A 15,104-nucleotide genomic window follows, 5' to 3' on the forward strand; every position below is an offset into this window, starting at 1 on the left:
TGGTATCACCCAGGGACCAACTCAAGAAATTTTTTTTCACCTCACATAGTCTTTATTAAGTGTATAATGAATGTTAATTATACACAAGGCGTATACATACTGTCACTTATGCGCACACGCACACACACACACATTCTAACACGATGAGCGATGAACACAAAACTTTGCTCTGCACCTCCCATAACAGCCTGACAGCCTCCGTGCGTATTTCTGCTCCATGGCTCCTTGTAGCATCAATATGTGCAGGGAGTGATGCGATGTCCTCAAATGAACCAAGATGCAACTGATGGTTCAGGCAGTGGACATAAGGCACCTCGCCACCAAGTTTGTTTTGCAAAAGTCGTTGGACTCCTCCATGCTTCCCCGACATCACAGAGGCTCCATCATACACTTGACTTAAACTCTTGGTGGGACTTAGACCTGCCTTGACTAACTCGGACAGAATGATGTTGGTGATGGACTGCACATCACCTGAGTCTGCGGTGGCCATGACAAGCAGTCGTTCTGTTATTTCCAATGTTTCTTTGTTGACAAAACGAACAATTATGGAGATATTTTCTTTTCCAGTAGGATCCCTTGTTCCATCTAGTTTGATCGTGAACCACGAATTCCCAATTTTTTTCACAATTGCTTCGGTCACAACATTGCTCATTATGCCGATAAGCTCATTTTGCATGTCATGACTTGTGTAAGTAGCGTTTCGGGGAATCAACTTAAAAATTTGGGCCAACTGTGGGTCTTTCCTTAAGTTGAAGTCAAATAGGGATAGAAATAGCCCGCTTCCTCCCTCTGACATCATCAAAAGCATCTAATTTACCCCATAGAGACAACTGGTTAGAAACTAGAACCTCCATGACATCAACAATACTAGACACATAGTACCTATTTTTCTGGAGCTGATCTGCATTAACTAGCGTGGAGATTTGTTTCCCTTTCTCTACACGCTGCTGTCTTTCTTTCCACTGACTGAAACAGACCAAATGTTCCTTGGATGAGTCGTGTCTGTTAAGTCCCTTGTTAGCCTCCACTGCGTGTTTCCAGTCTGTAAAGCCTTTGCTAGTGAAAGCAGGACCACATCTGGACTGAGAAGAGCGAAATATTCTGCACGGGTAACAAGCAGCATGATAGAATATTTAAGCCACTCCCGATGAATGACCTCATTTTAGTTCCAAAGAGACGTGAGGGTTACTTCTCAAGTCTTACTTGCATAGGTCCATCCGCTCTCAAATCATCGGGGCAAATATCAGTCTCCATAAGCCGCTTCACGTTGGCCCGGCGGCGCTGGGGCTGGGCCCTGCAGCATCAGCATCCTCAATGCTAACGTTAGCTCCATCGCTGCAGCTTGTCTCTGTGTCAGGATCAGGTGCAGTTGAGCTAATATTAGCTGAATCATTAGCTTGAGCTGGGTTGTCACTGCCATGACCTTTTACCGATGTGTTTGCTGTTCCAAACCACTTTCTTATATCCATGTTAATTGAATGACGCACATTGTTAGCTAGTTAGCCTTGTTTACCGCCAAGAACATGTCCACAATAGAGCCACCTACCTAACGTGAGGTGACGTCTCTGTAACGTAACTACAAGTTCAACCCAACCCTGTAATTGATTGGCTGGTCATACAATGCTGATATTAATTGTCTTAGGGAGGGGGGTGTTTTATAGGCTAGTACAATAACAAAGTATTTCATAAATTCAAACTATGTGTTTAATTTTGTATTGCAGTGTTAAGTCCTTACATTACCAAACTGTATGACTTCATTTTACTTCTAGCTGTAAAAGTGTTTCAGTTTAGTTTTTTTTTGTCAGGAGAGAATAGAGCTGAGGGGGGGCACAGTGACCTATTGACGGGCCTGGACCCACAAGGCCCGCCCCTAACGCTGACGCTAGGTTCTACGATGCTGGTTATCAACTCAGTAAATCAACCCAGAGTTTCTCCATCTGGCTACGAGCGCGTTCACATGAACAGGGCGGTGTTTCCAGCATCTGACCAATCACAGCCATGGACAAGTCTACGGACCTGCAGACGGACAGACAGAGAGACACATTTTACAAAAGGAAGAGTAAACTATATTAGACATATAGGAAGAAATTAAACACTTAATCCAGACTAAAAGTAACACAGTTGAAGCTGCCAAATTGAGGAAGGACAGCTGGCAAAAGAAAACATTACAGATGTGTAAATGCGTAAATTAACAGATTTATTAATTTAATGGAATACTCAAAAGATATAGAGACAGAGATATAGTTGTCTAGATGGGGCAGTGATATATAAATAGCTTTTAGAAGTGTAATGGATGAATGAATTACACTTCATTGTGCATTGTGCTCTGGAGCAGGTCAGGTGTTCAGCATCAGTTACCATGGTGATCTACCCCAGTAAAAAGTGATCCACCTTCGTAGGACGGAAAACCCTGAAAGGTTAACCCCGAAGTTACCTCGCTAACCGCAAATCCTGCTTTGTTCAGTGGGCTGGAGGAGACAGGCTTGACAGTAGAAACGTTGCACACAGGATGGACACAGGACAATTTCTTAGAGTCAGTTTTCAAAGGTAAGTCTTTGGTGGACAGCCATACCTTATCTCCTGGGGCATAGACAGGTGCAGGTGTGCGACTACGGTCGGCTTGATGCTGGTAGCCGTCAGAGGCTTTAAGGAGAGCTGAACAGGAACGGTGCCAGGTTTACGGCATCTACGGGCTTGGTTTGAACAGAAGGCACAGAGATCTCCTTCTCCTCAGAAGGGAAGAGAGGTGGCTGGTATCCAAAAACACATTGAAACGGTGACATACCTGTGGGCAAGGTATTGTGGGCATTAGGCCTGCACGATATGAGGAAAATCTGCGATGTGCAATAACATTGTTCAATATTGCGATGACGATATGACTTGACAACAGTCAGTATCAGGTATTCCTCCTGTCCACTGTCCTCATCCCTCTGCTGATGTGATTCAGTGCTGCAGGTTACTTGACCGCTGGTAGAGGGAGGAGGGCTGCTTTGTCTCAGCCAGCTGATGAGTAAGAAAAGTAAGATATGTAGCAAACTAACCTAAACAGTTAGACTATACAGCCTACTGCCAGCTTTTGTTTTAGCTTGTGTAGCCGAGGGTGACGCTGCTCCTATACTTTATGAAGATAATAAATTAATAACACGGAGGCTCCGTAGTCTTCAGCACATCACCGCTTCACGTCTTCCGTTCCTCCCTTCGCAATAAACTCCCTGGACACATTCACTGAAACACGGCTTACTAGAGGAACTAAAGTCATTCACAACTCAACTGAATAACTTACACGTGTTTACAGTTAGCTGTTAGCCGCCGAGCTAACACGCTCTGCTTGTGTGAACAGCAGGGGAGGATGAGAGACTGCAGACAGAGCAGATTGAAACGTTGCTTTCCTCCATGTTTCACCGTTTCATCGTGTTTATGCTTGTTGAACAGGTGTAATAACGTATCTTGGCTTTACACTTGCAAAGTTTTATTGCACTAACTTACAGAAACGAGCGTAACGTTAGTAGTCGTCAACTTGTCTCCATCTGGTTCACTTCTCTGTCTCCATGCGGCCTCTCTGATCAGCTGTTCACTGACTTCACTGTGTGTGTTTATGTGTGTGGAGCTCCGACACAGAGAGAGGATGCAGCTTTAGCCCCGCGGCCCGTTTAATAACGGCTTTTGGTAACCATCCCTAAATATAATGAGTTTTCTTTATTCAGCGAGTTTCAGATTGCCTTTTGCGATGTGTTCATCGCACATGCTCATATCGCGATGACGATGAAAATACAATTAGGCCGGTTAACCCTAGTAGGCATACTCCTCCCATGGGAGGAGGGAGGACCAGGTAGATGGGTTGGAGGAGGCCATACAAAGGAGGGAGGTTGGTTGGCCCGCTCAGCTTGACCGTTTGATTGTGGATGGCATTCAGAGGTGAGACTGATAGTGGCCCCAACAGAGGTGCAGAAAGCCTTCCACACTGCAGAAGTGAACTGGGGACCACGATCTGAAACTTTATCTGAGGGCAATCCATACACACAGAACACTTCCTTGACCAGTAAGTCAGCCGTCTCCTTGGCTGTGGGTCGTTTAGGCAAAAGCAAAAAACAAGTGAACTCGCTAAAACGGTCCACAACGGTGAGGACCAACGGTGAGCAGGCAGGCCAGTAACAAAATCCAGGGCTAGTTAGTGACCACAGACGTCGGGGCACAGGTAGGGGCCGTAGCAGCCCGGGACTAGGCTGAGTAGAAGACTTGTTTTGTGCACATACCTGGCATGCAAACACAAAAGATTTAGCATCCTCATCAATAGATTGCCACCCAAAATGTTGTTTGAGGAAGGCTAGTGTTCGCTTTAAACCAGGGTGGCATGTCAGTTTAGACGAATGAGCCCAGTGAAGTATTTGGGACTTAACGGTCAGGAACAAACAAGCGTGCAGTGGGCCGTTACCAGGGTTGGACTGGGACAAAAAATCGGCCCTGGCATTTTGGCCCATCCCACCCCATCATTGGCCATTTGTGCTGTGTGTACCATGAAACATTTGAGTTTCAGAGACTTTGTTTCCTGAATTCTGGTGACTTTAAAACAATGAAAATAACAAAATAAAAGTACACTGCAATAGCATGTTTAAGTCAAACTTCTAATTTTACCTTTAAATCTCGGGAAAGAAAAATGAATAATTCGCCCCTCTGGCATAACCTTTGCATGTGGATATCTAGCATAAACTAATATTCATAAGTTCTAATTTTTTTTTTTGCCCCTGCTGTCCCTTTTTTAGGATTCTACATGCTGTACAGAACCAGAAACAGGTTAAAAAAAAGTAAATTTGACATAAATTGGGAGAAATAGGAATGGTGACCCAGGGAGGAAACCGGGAGAGGGCAATGAAAAACGGGAGTCTCACGAGAAAATCGGGAGGCTTGGCAAGTATGCTGTTCTGGCCAATCTGCCAGATACTGGGATATGTCTGGGAGGGATAAAACTATGAGTGATACATGGTTGTTAATTTATAACTTACCGTGCATTAAGTCACAATATCAATGATGCTGAATTCCTTATTAAAAAATGTTGTGGACTTCAGATGGGTCTCATACAGTATATCAGCAATACATTAGATCTCTCTCCTTTTACTCAGGCTTCTCTGTGCTGGACCATCAGCCATTCTGTGACGTCTCTCTGCCTCTAACAACTTACTTCAGGCCAAGGGGGCTTATTGTCATGGGTAACATACGTTTACATTACTAAGCAACTGTGAATTGAACAAAAATATGGTCCTCTCTCAAGGTTCCATGGTGGAGAGGAGGTCGTGTTGCTCTGGCTCTATCTATCTGGCGTGGAAAGGTGGTCGTATTGCTCTGACTCTATCTATCCGGCATGGAGAGGAGGTCGTGTTGCTCTGGCTCTATCTATTTGGCGTGGAGAGGTAGTCGTGTTGCTCTGACTATCCGGCGTGGAGAGGAGGTCGTGTTGCTCTGGCTCTATCTATTTGGCGTGGAAAAGAGGTCATGTTGCTCTGGCTCTATCTATCTGGCATGGAGAGGTGGTCGTGTTGCTCTGGCTCTATCCATCTGGTGTGGAGAGGAGGTTGTGTTGCTCTGACTCTGTCTATCTGGCGTTAGCCCCCTGAGGCAAATTTGTGATTTGTGATTTTGGGCTATACAAATAAAATTGACTTGACTTGACTTGACTGGATGACAGAGTGCAGGGGCGGAGACCAGGAACAGAGACAGACAAGCACACACAGACAGACAGGACAACAGACTAAAAAAGACAGACAGAAACTGTCACTAGGATGGCATCGTGACAAAGACAAGTGCAAGACTTCAAAAAAGTGGACTCGAGTACTACAGGCCTGGTATCACGTGGTATCTCTGGGTCGTCACTTAGTGTGGAAAAAAAACAGATAACTGTCTGAGATTGACAGAAAGTGCCTGGCAATGACTTGTTGTGAAGTAAATGCAATGGAATGGGGGATGGAGAATGTAACATCTAGTGGCTGAATATTATCAATATTATCAATGTTATCAATAGCATCTTAAACTAAGAAGGTGATATATGTTCACTTTTAACAAACTCTTCTCAGAATATAACATTCCTGTACACCATACGCAGAGGTGTTTACATTCTGACTCTGTGATCTGAAACCACAGATTTGATCTTGCTGGAGTGCTAGCATAGGGCTATGCTAGTGTGAGAGAAAATACCATGTCCCTTTGTGTAGAATTTGTGTACTCAGATAAATCTGAATACCCTGGGAAAGCACAGACTGTACTAGTTTAGATACATTACTTATCATCCTCGCCTCTGCACTCTGCTAAAACTAGCTAATCACAAGTAACTCTTTTTAACAATAGACAATGATTTCACTCAGAAGCAGGGTGGAAGGTGTGGGCTACAAGGGGGGGAAGGCTAAACCAAGATTATAAAGAATGATGTAGTGAGGGAGCTCTTGGTCTTTGTACACTGACTTGTTTGCTGTATGAACCCAAATGCATTTGCTTAATAAATGGTATTTGCTTCTTAACTGAATGACCAGAAACTGTTTATTAGATAATTTCTCTAACACTAGCAACTAATGTTAGCTGCTGTTAGCACTCATGCCGCAGCCGGCACTGTGCTCTGGAGACATCGCTGTTCGCTTAGTATTGCTGAGTTTAATGATAATGTTATTGACATCTATTAATTCAGGGTCCTGGCAGGAGATTTTTAATATTTTATTTTTCAGTTGTGTACAATTTCCACAGCATCAGCAACAGGTATCCAAGGTGTTAACGTTACCAACACACGGAGAAAGGGATGTCTGTGTTGGTGACGTTGTAGGGTGTCCCAAATGGAGGGCAGGTCCTGTAACTGACATTCCCTGAACAGGGAGCAGGGAGCAGGGACTACTGTTTATGTACAATGTGGATCAGAACGCTGTTTATGTGAATGACATCAGCTGACGGGAAGTTAAAATTTTTTGGAAATTACATTCTGTTAATAATGTAAACTAAATTAGAAACAATTAGAAATGTGAACATGTAATTAATTGGCTTCAGGAGGGATTTAAAGAGATAACTATACCTTTTGCACTTCTTTCATTCATGCATGTATCTATTTTTTATTTTCAATGTTGTATTATTTTATTTCTACTAACATTTAGTGATTATTTAATATATAATACAAAGACTATACATTTGTTTTATTTTATATGAAAATTATAATGGATGTCAGATTCTGGAGGTTCTGTATCTTTGTTCTGTGACGTCGGTTCCAATTAAGTTGGAAAAAAATTTGGAGACAGTTTTGTTTATGTTTTATTGTAAACATAAATGTGTATAAATGACAACAGCATAGTCTGCTAAATACATTCTGACAGACATTATGATGAGCCCTACTGACTTCATATGCACATTACACTGCCGGTTCCTCTCTGATTCAGTCCCTTCTGGCTTTGTGTGTTTGTTCATTTGCCAATGTGGACGCTGTGGTGGCGAACCAGGTTTCCCAGCACAGAGAAGCTCTTGCCACACTTGGTGCAGCTGTAGGGTCTCTCTCCGGTGTGTACGGTCTGGTGCACCTTAAGGCTGCAGGCCTGCGAGAAGCGTTTCCCACACAGGCTGCAGCTGTAGCGCTTCTCCCCCGTGTGGACGCTCATGTGTCTCTTGATGTGGCTGGACTGGGAGAAGCACTTGCCGCACTGAGTGCAACTGAACGGTTTCTCTCCGGTGTGCACCCGCTGGTGGGTTTTCAGCTGGTGCGGGTGGATGAAGGGCTTCCTACAGAGGTGGCAGTGGTAGATCCTCTCCCCGGCATGGGAGCGTTGGTGCACCACCAGGTCCCTGGAAGTGGAGAAGAGGCGGCAACACTGGTGGCAGCTGAATGCTTGCTCTGTGCTGCTGGGAAAGCTTCTGCTCCTGGAGTCAGAGGAGGCGATACTGAAGGAGGAGACAGTTAGGGAGTCTGACATGGAACAGTTCCCAAAGCTGCTCTCACTGCTCTGGAAAGGAAAAGATGAGGTGAGATGAGATGACAGGGGCTCCTCTGTGCTTGTCACTCCATTTGAGGAGTGTTTGTGGGGAGCTGTCAGAGACCTGGCCACCTCTGGAGAAGAGAACAGGTCATCGAAGGAGGAAGAGTCCAAGCTGCTGGTGTCCAGCTCTGCTGCTTCACGCTCTGTGTGATGACTGCTAGTGTTAGTTAGTGTGCTGTTACTCACACACTCATTTCTAGTGACAGAAAGTAAAGGATTACATGTCCGAAAAGCTTCAGACCAGGAGGGTTCAGCTTCCAGTTTGACTGCCTCTCCCCTCCAGTCTGCTGCAGCACCACACAAACCCTTCACTCCGCTGTTTGGAGGTGATGGCTCTGAATCCAGCGTCGCCATCGGTGCAGTCTCGTCATCAGGAACGTTACTACTACTGGACTCAGCCGACAGAGAGTCAATGGAATCTACAACATGTTTTTCTTCTTCTTTGGTCAAGTCCGTCATTTCTCTGGCTCTGTTTGGACCACCACCTCTGTGTGCTGGATGAGAGTACCGACACGGAGTACTGGCCTCCTCCACTCCTTCCTCTTCCTGCTGCTGAGCTTCAGGTCTGGGAAAGTCCCGATTGTCATACCGACCTGACAAACTGACTCTGGGGATTTCTGCTTCAACATTCCGAGGGCGGTCGCTCTCAGCAGCAAGAGAGAGATACTGGGGACCAACTACAGGATGGACAGAGAGAAAAAGACAAGATCATATCATTCTTCCATTATCAACAGCAGCAGTTCACTCAGCTAACATCCATTACTTCACACCTTTGGAAACTTTTGGAAAAATAAAATAGGTTAATGAAATCAAACATAAATGGACTTCATTTTGCAGAGTTATATTCCTGACAGTGTTTCATACATACTGCTGATGTTAGAAGCTGTCTGATGGTCTTCCAGCTCTTCCTCCAGCCTTTCCTTCTTTATCACTACCACCTCTGGCTCCACCGGCTGCTCCGTCACAACCACCAGCTGGCAGACAGAAAACATGTCATTACTGCTGCTGCCCTATAAATCCCATAAGCGCTTGGCTAAGTTATCAGCAGCCACGCATGCATACTTTTAACACAATCTTTACTTTAGTTACATTTCAGTTAGCAAGCCTGCATTTCTCACCTCTACTGTATGTGGACACTGACAGAAGAAGAAATAAAGGACGACAAGCTGACCTGTGACCCCTGAGTGTCAGTATTCTCCAGCATGGTGGACTTGACTTTTCTTTTGGAAATGGTAGAGCTGTCTTCTCCGACGTGATCTGTTCAAAGCAAATCAGAGGAGTTTGTTACAACATGTTCATTGTTAAACTATCAACACTAGGTGTCTGCAGTGGTATTGTTTGGGGGTTTTTTCTTGATAAAATATCACATTTTTGTCTCCTGCATGATGGAGTGTTAGATGTTAAAGTTTACACATGTCTGCTGTTCAGTCTTGGTAACCCTTGCTACTGTACCCCTCTTGCTGGTGGTGCTGCTAAAACTGTTCCCACCAGAACCATCACATATGAAGTGAGGAGAAGCCTAGGGGATCGCTAATTGTTTCCTGAATAGTAATGCAAATATATCCATTTATTAAAATAGCGACTCCTAGGGCGGCTGGTTAGCTCAGTCGGTAGAGCGAGCGCCCATGTATGGCTAAGGCTCAGTCCTGGCCGCGGTGGACCCGGGTTCGAGTCCGTAAAAGATACTGCATCTCTTTCAATAGAACAAAACTTAAAAACAATCTAAATAAACCCTCTCTGTTCCCTTAAGCACCGAATACCCTGAACATTCTGCACCATCACAAAACGGGACCTACGTTTAGCACTTATCAAAGGTAACATGCCTGACTAACTCCCCACCTGGCCTGGAGCTCTTTTTTTTTTTTTTTTATAAAACTTGTAACGTTAATCACTCGGTATCCTGGAAACATAAAATGAAAATGCAGAAACACCCTCTTAAGTAATAAAGGTTAGCTCAGTAATAGAAACAACTTATTGAATACAGCCTCACAATAGTGAATTTGCTTCTAATATCCAGAATGTCCAAGCAAATAAAAAGGATGGCGTTGCACTTACAGGAAAGTCAATAAACACTCCATGGAGGCTTTAGACGCGGACCTTGTCACTCTCCTCTAACCGCTAATGAAGTTGCAGGTCAGGTGGTCAGCGTCCCATATTACCTCCTGGAAAACCTCGGAGAAATGATGCTGCCTCTTTGGGTGTTTTAAAGAATCTCCTCTCTCCATCAGGTAGGATGATTCTCAGTGTCGCAGGGTGGAGGAGACTGAATGGAAGTTTCCTTGCATGCAGCTCCTTCTTCCCATGGCTGTATTCTTTTCTGCGTCTTGCCAGGGTCGCACTCAGGTCCGGGAAAAACAGCACAGCATTACCGTTGTACATGATGGGGCCCCCTTTCTCTCTGGACAGCTTAGCAGCGACACGTAGAATTTTATCCCGATCCTGGTACTTCAGCAGGCGAATGAGGATGGGTCTGGGTCTCTGGTCTGCAGGCGGGCGGGATGCTGGGGACCGATGCGCTCGCTCAATGATCAGGGCCTCAGTGAAAAGCTCTTGCCCCAATATGGAAGGAATCCAATCCGTAAAAAAGTGCTCCGTGTTCGTCCCTTCACAGCCTTCTCGTAGACTGACAGTGCAAATATTATCACACCGGCTGTAATTTTCAAGCTGGTCAACTTATTCTTCAGGACATGGGAATCTAGCTCTGTTAGCTTATCCTCCGCGGTGCTAATTTGCTCCTCTGCCTCAGTGATGCGTGAGCACACCCCATCTATCAGTGTTCTCAGCCCTGAAACAGTCTGGTTGATTTCAGCGGTTTTAAAGTCAAGCTTTTCGGAAAGAGCTTCATTGCCATGTTTTATTTCTTGTCATATCAGCGAGCTTCCTTCCACTTCATGTTGATCCTCAGCCGCAGTTTTGCACTTGTCGCTCGCTTCACGTGTCACAGCTTCCCCAGACAGAATTTGTTCAGTAGCTGAATTTTGAGACTCATTTCTAGGTCTCAAGTCCATGTTGCAACTTCTAGACAAAGCTGGAGGTGTAACAGGTGTTACAGAATAAGTTTAAACCGAGTGTGCACGGATGTGCAAGTCAAGCGTCTGCCTAGCTCCGCTGCATCACATGACCCCTCATAGCCTTTTCTCGCAGCATCCGCCGCATGTAGTAGCATTAGGGATGTCCAGAGTTAACCGTTTAACCGTTAACCAACATTAAGCATTTGAACAGATTAACACTATCGGTTAAAACGGTTAAAAGAAATGTTAATAATTAACTCAAAACTGTACACACACTGCTACACCTACGTTCACAGCTAGAACGCCACCAACAACCTCACACTCACCGCCAACACACACACACAGTCTGTTGGAAACTCGCTAAAGTTACGCAGACTACGTGTGCGGCGGCGAGCCTCCCGCAATGCTACAGCTGCTAACGTAGCACAAAAACACACTTTGTCAAAGGCTCCAAAAGGCATTCGAAAGGAGCTCATTTCCATTGTGGAGCGCTTCACAATTCTCCTCTATGATCACAACGGTGGGTCAGGGGGAGAGAAAATATCACGGAACGCATCAAAATCCACAGTGCCTGGTGCACAATGGACAACGCCTAGGTGCTAGCTGTTCAAACTAAACACAAATGGGGAGTCGCAAACACCAACCTGATTATTCTGGGGGGTCGTGACTAGAACTTCATCGCATTTTATCTACCATAGGGCCATCCAACTCTTGCCCCCCCACCCCCACCCCTCCTTTTCTAACAGCCCATCCTAACCTGATATAGCAGGCTGAAACCAGCCCTGTTACATGTCTATCATTATAACAAGAACAAGTTCTCTTAACATCGAAGTGCGTTAGAAAGAGAACAGTTGAGCTGTTTCTTCTGCAGTAAGAATCCATCATGTGTAATGTATGGCTGGACCCTGGTGTCTGTTCTCCATGCAGGACAAAGCTGGGTTAGTTTCAGATGGAGCAGGCTCACCTTTCCTGGTACAGGTCTCCTCCACCTGCGAGGGGCTGGGCTCTCCTGAACGGACCTCCATCAGCTGCAGGGTGCTCTTCAGCTCCAGGTTCTCCCTCTGGCTCTGCAGGGTGCTCTTCAGCTCCAGGTTCTCTCTCTGGCCCTGCAGGGTTCTCTTCAGCTCCAGGTTCTCCCTCTGGCTCTGCAGGGTGCTCTTCAGCTCCAGGTTCTCTCTCTGGCCCTGCAGGGTGCGCTTCAGCTCCAGGTTGTCCCTCTGGCTCTGCAGGGTGCTCTTCAGCTCCAGGTTCTCTCTCTGGCTCTGCAAGGTGCTCTTCAGCTCCAGGTTGTCCCTCTGGCTCTGCAGGGTGCTCTTCAGCTCCAGGTTCTCTTTCTGGCTCTGCAGGGTGCTCTTCAGCTCCAGGTGGTCTCTCTGGCTCTGCAGGGTGCTCTTCAGCTCCAGGTTCTCTCTCTGGCTCTGCAGGGTGCTCTTCAGCTCCAGGTTCTCTCTCTGGCTCCGGGACACCTCCAGCCTCAGAGAGGCGAACCCGTCCTCCACCAGCTGACAGATCTCAGCCACCGCCGCGTTAGCCAGCACCTCCATGATGGACGCCAGCTGAGTGCGGAACTTCACATAACTCGCCATCCTGCCCTAACCCTAGGGTAACGGTACGGTAACGGTAGGGTAACCGTACGGTAGGGTTCTACCAGCAACACTACTGATGAGTTGTTTGTTCGATATTCAGTCCTTGTCATATGGTCACAGTGACACATGTGAGAGGAGAGAACAACAGTTCCTCTCCGTGATGACTGCCGTTAATCTGCCGTTAATCTTCCGTTATAACAAACACCAGTTGTTATTGTTCTTTTAATACATCCATGGTTGTTATCAATGAAAATATTGTTTCTATTTACTTCCGGGTGTGCGCCAAGGCCTATGGAAAGAGGTGAGGACACGGGTTGGGTAGCGGGGTTTAACGCATGCGCAGTGTAACTGGAGCTGCGGTCGTGCGTTGCTATTGGCTCAATTTCGGCGAGTGCAGACCAGATTCTACTGCGCATGTGTGGTACCCCCGATGATGTGACGCGAGACATCTCCTCTTTCCCGCTCTCTCAATCCATCCGTGCTCTTCCACCCTCCTCGGTGTGCGCGAGGTTGTTCCTTCGCTACTGCTATTAGCAAAGAGAGAGAGAGAGAGGACGGGGTATTAAAACCCTTCTAATTAGTGGGGGGGGGGAGATTTGTTCCATTCAAACCATTGGGGTGGATGTATGGAGTGCAGTTAGTGCCACAGCCAGGACTTCAGAAATACTGATCAGGGGTCTCATTTATAAAACAGTGCGTAGGATCCATACTAAAAATGTGCGTGCGCACAAAAGACGAAAATGGCGTACGCCAAAAAAAATCAGATTTATAAACCGTGCGTACGCACACCTGCACGCAATGTTCCCTTTATAAATCACAGGCTGTTTTCGAAACCGCATACTGCATACTACTGAGGAGCGCAGTATGCAGTATACAGTACATACTGTATACTGCGTTCCTCAGTAGTATGCAGTATGTGACAGTTAAAGTGATGTATTTAGCAGTATGCTAGACGAGGCTTAAGCCTTCAAACCAGCTCTTAAAGCACAGGACAAAAAAACTAACTTGTACCACTATTACAATATTATCAAAAAATACAACTTTGATGTTGTTGTTTATGTTATGCTTGTTTACTTTATAAGATACTGCAGGTTTAAACTATTTATTCTGACAGCTCATAAAGAAGTCCGACAAACAGGATCATCAACGAGGAGAGACGGGAAATATAAAACATTCATCCACAACGTTTACTTTACTCAAACTGCTTTTTCAGTTACAGCAAAAGGACTGATCTCCCTCCAGATATTAGAGAAATGTTAAAAAAGTGTCATGTTGTCTCATCAGGAACCTCTCTGCCCCGTCAGAAGCTGCTCTTTCCCTCTCCTCTCCTCTTCTCTCTCCTCTTCCTCTCCTCTCATCTTCTCTCGCCACTCTGCTGCTCTGCAGCCGCTCTGTGAGCGTCACTGGCCGGCTCTCCAGCGAGCTACGCCCGCGGGTGATTGTGGAGCTTTTTAACTCGAAAAAAGGCAAATAAACACAGGTTCCTGTTAATTTATAATGGACATCTGTGTTGTGATATTTAAACAAACTATCCGTCAACAAGGAAATCAAAGCCTCTCGTCTACAGACCGGTCTCTAGAGAGCTCCAGCAGCTCATAGCGGTCTCTGAGCGTGACTACCCGGCTTGCTGGCAGCGACCCGGGCAGGCGCTCGCTGGCTGTCACGGTATTCTGTGGAGCTTCTAAACTCCGACAACGGTGGAACAAATGTTCGATTCGCCATCTAACTTCGTAAAACTGCCGATATTAATAATCTACACAGTTGATTTCTCGCCTCAAAAACTTTCAGAAGTGAATTTAGTGTTGAAATGGCTACAGAAAACGTAAAAAAAGAGCAGCTTTTGGCTGCTGTTTTTATACCCGTAGCCTGTGCTGTTCCAGCGCTTTGCATTGTGGGATACAGTAGGCGAGATAGACTAGTCCGATGCATACTGGAGAATTTTTCCAAATCAGTACGTCATCCGGGTATTTCTGGCATACTGGAGATTTTGCTTTTGTTCGCATACTACATACTACATACTACATTTTGGCCAAATCAGTACGTACTACTAGTATAGTATGCGGTTTCGAAAACAGCCACAGTCCACCTGGAAATGTGCGCACGTTGATCCGCCTCATATCCCGCCCACTACACGCCCACATTCAACCATAAATGGTCGATGCAAAGCACCTCATGAATGTTTCTGCATGTGAATGAGCCTGTTGTTGATCAGTGGATCTTTACGGTGAATCACGGCGATTCCCGAGAGGAAGATAGAGAAAAAGAGTTTTTCTGACACAGAGATGGAGGTGTTTGTAGGTGAGGAGGTCGCTGAACACTCGTTCCCTCCTGATTCTCTCATTCACCTCACGTAGTCCTCACAGTGCCGGTATATCCCCCAGCACCATGCAGCATGTTCCGAGTCTCACCGCTGTATTTATATCTTTACAGCAATCAGACTGATCCATTCACTTAAAGTGATCAAGACAATCAGTAATATCCCCCACCTGGATATAATTACAAAAAGGAAGTTT

General features: G+C 45.7%; 1 protein-coding gene across 1 annotated transcript; it reads right to left on the reverse strand.

The window, feature by feature from the left end:
• Window positions 1–7,265: 7,265 nt before the first annotated feature.
• On the reverse strand, window positions 7,266–13,077 carry LOC141763101 (uncharacterized). The gene is made up of 4 exons (XM_074627413.1): window positions 11,970–13,077; window positions 9,166–9,251; window positions 8,863–8,968; window positions 7,266–8,671 (listed from the first exon to the last, which is right to left on the reverse strand). The coding sequence occupies exons 1-4, from the start codon at window positions 12,589–12,591 to the stop codon at window positions 7,428–7,430; spliced, it is 2,058 nt and encodes a 685-aa protein (XP_074483514.1). The 5' UTR covers window positions 12,592–13,077; the 3' UTR covers window positions 7,266–7,427.
• Between the last annotated feature and the right edge of the window lie 2,027 nt (window positions 13,078–15,104).

This window comes from Sebastes fasciatus, chromosome 3, assembly GCF_043250625.1.
Source record: "Sebastes fasciatus isolate fSebFas1 chromosome 3, fSebFas1.pri, whole genome shotgun sequence".
In the NCBI taxonomy this organism is placed as follows: Eukaryota; Metazoa; Chordata; class Actinopteri; order Perciformes; family Sebastidae; genus Sebastes; species Sebastes fasciatus.

What these genes read in the sequence shown, in the direction of transcription:
- LOC141763101 (XM_074627413.1), bottom strand. Translation starts at nt 12,591, where the DNA reads ATGGCGAGTTATGTGAAGTTCCGCACTCAGCTGGCGTCCATCATGGAG. An exon ending in GGAGACCTGTACCAGGAAAG is followed by an intron (nt 9,252 to 11,969) that starts GTGAGCCTGCTC and finishes TGCTTTGAACAG; the next exon opens with ATCACGTCGGAGAAGACAGC. An exon ending in CTGACACTCAGGGGTCACAG is followed by an intron (nt 8,969 to 9,165) that starts GTCAGCTTGTCG and finishes TCTGTCTGCCAG; the next exon opens with CTGGTGGTTGTGACGGAGCA.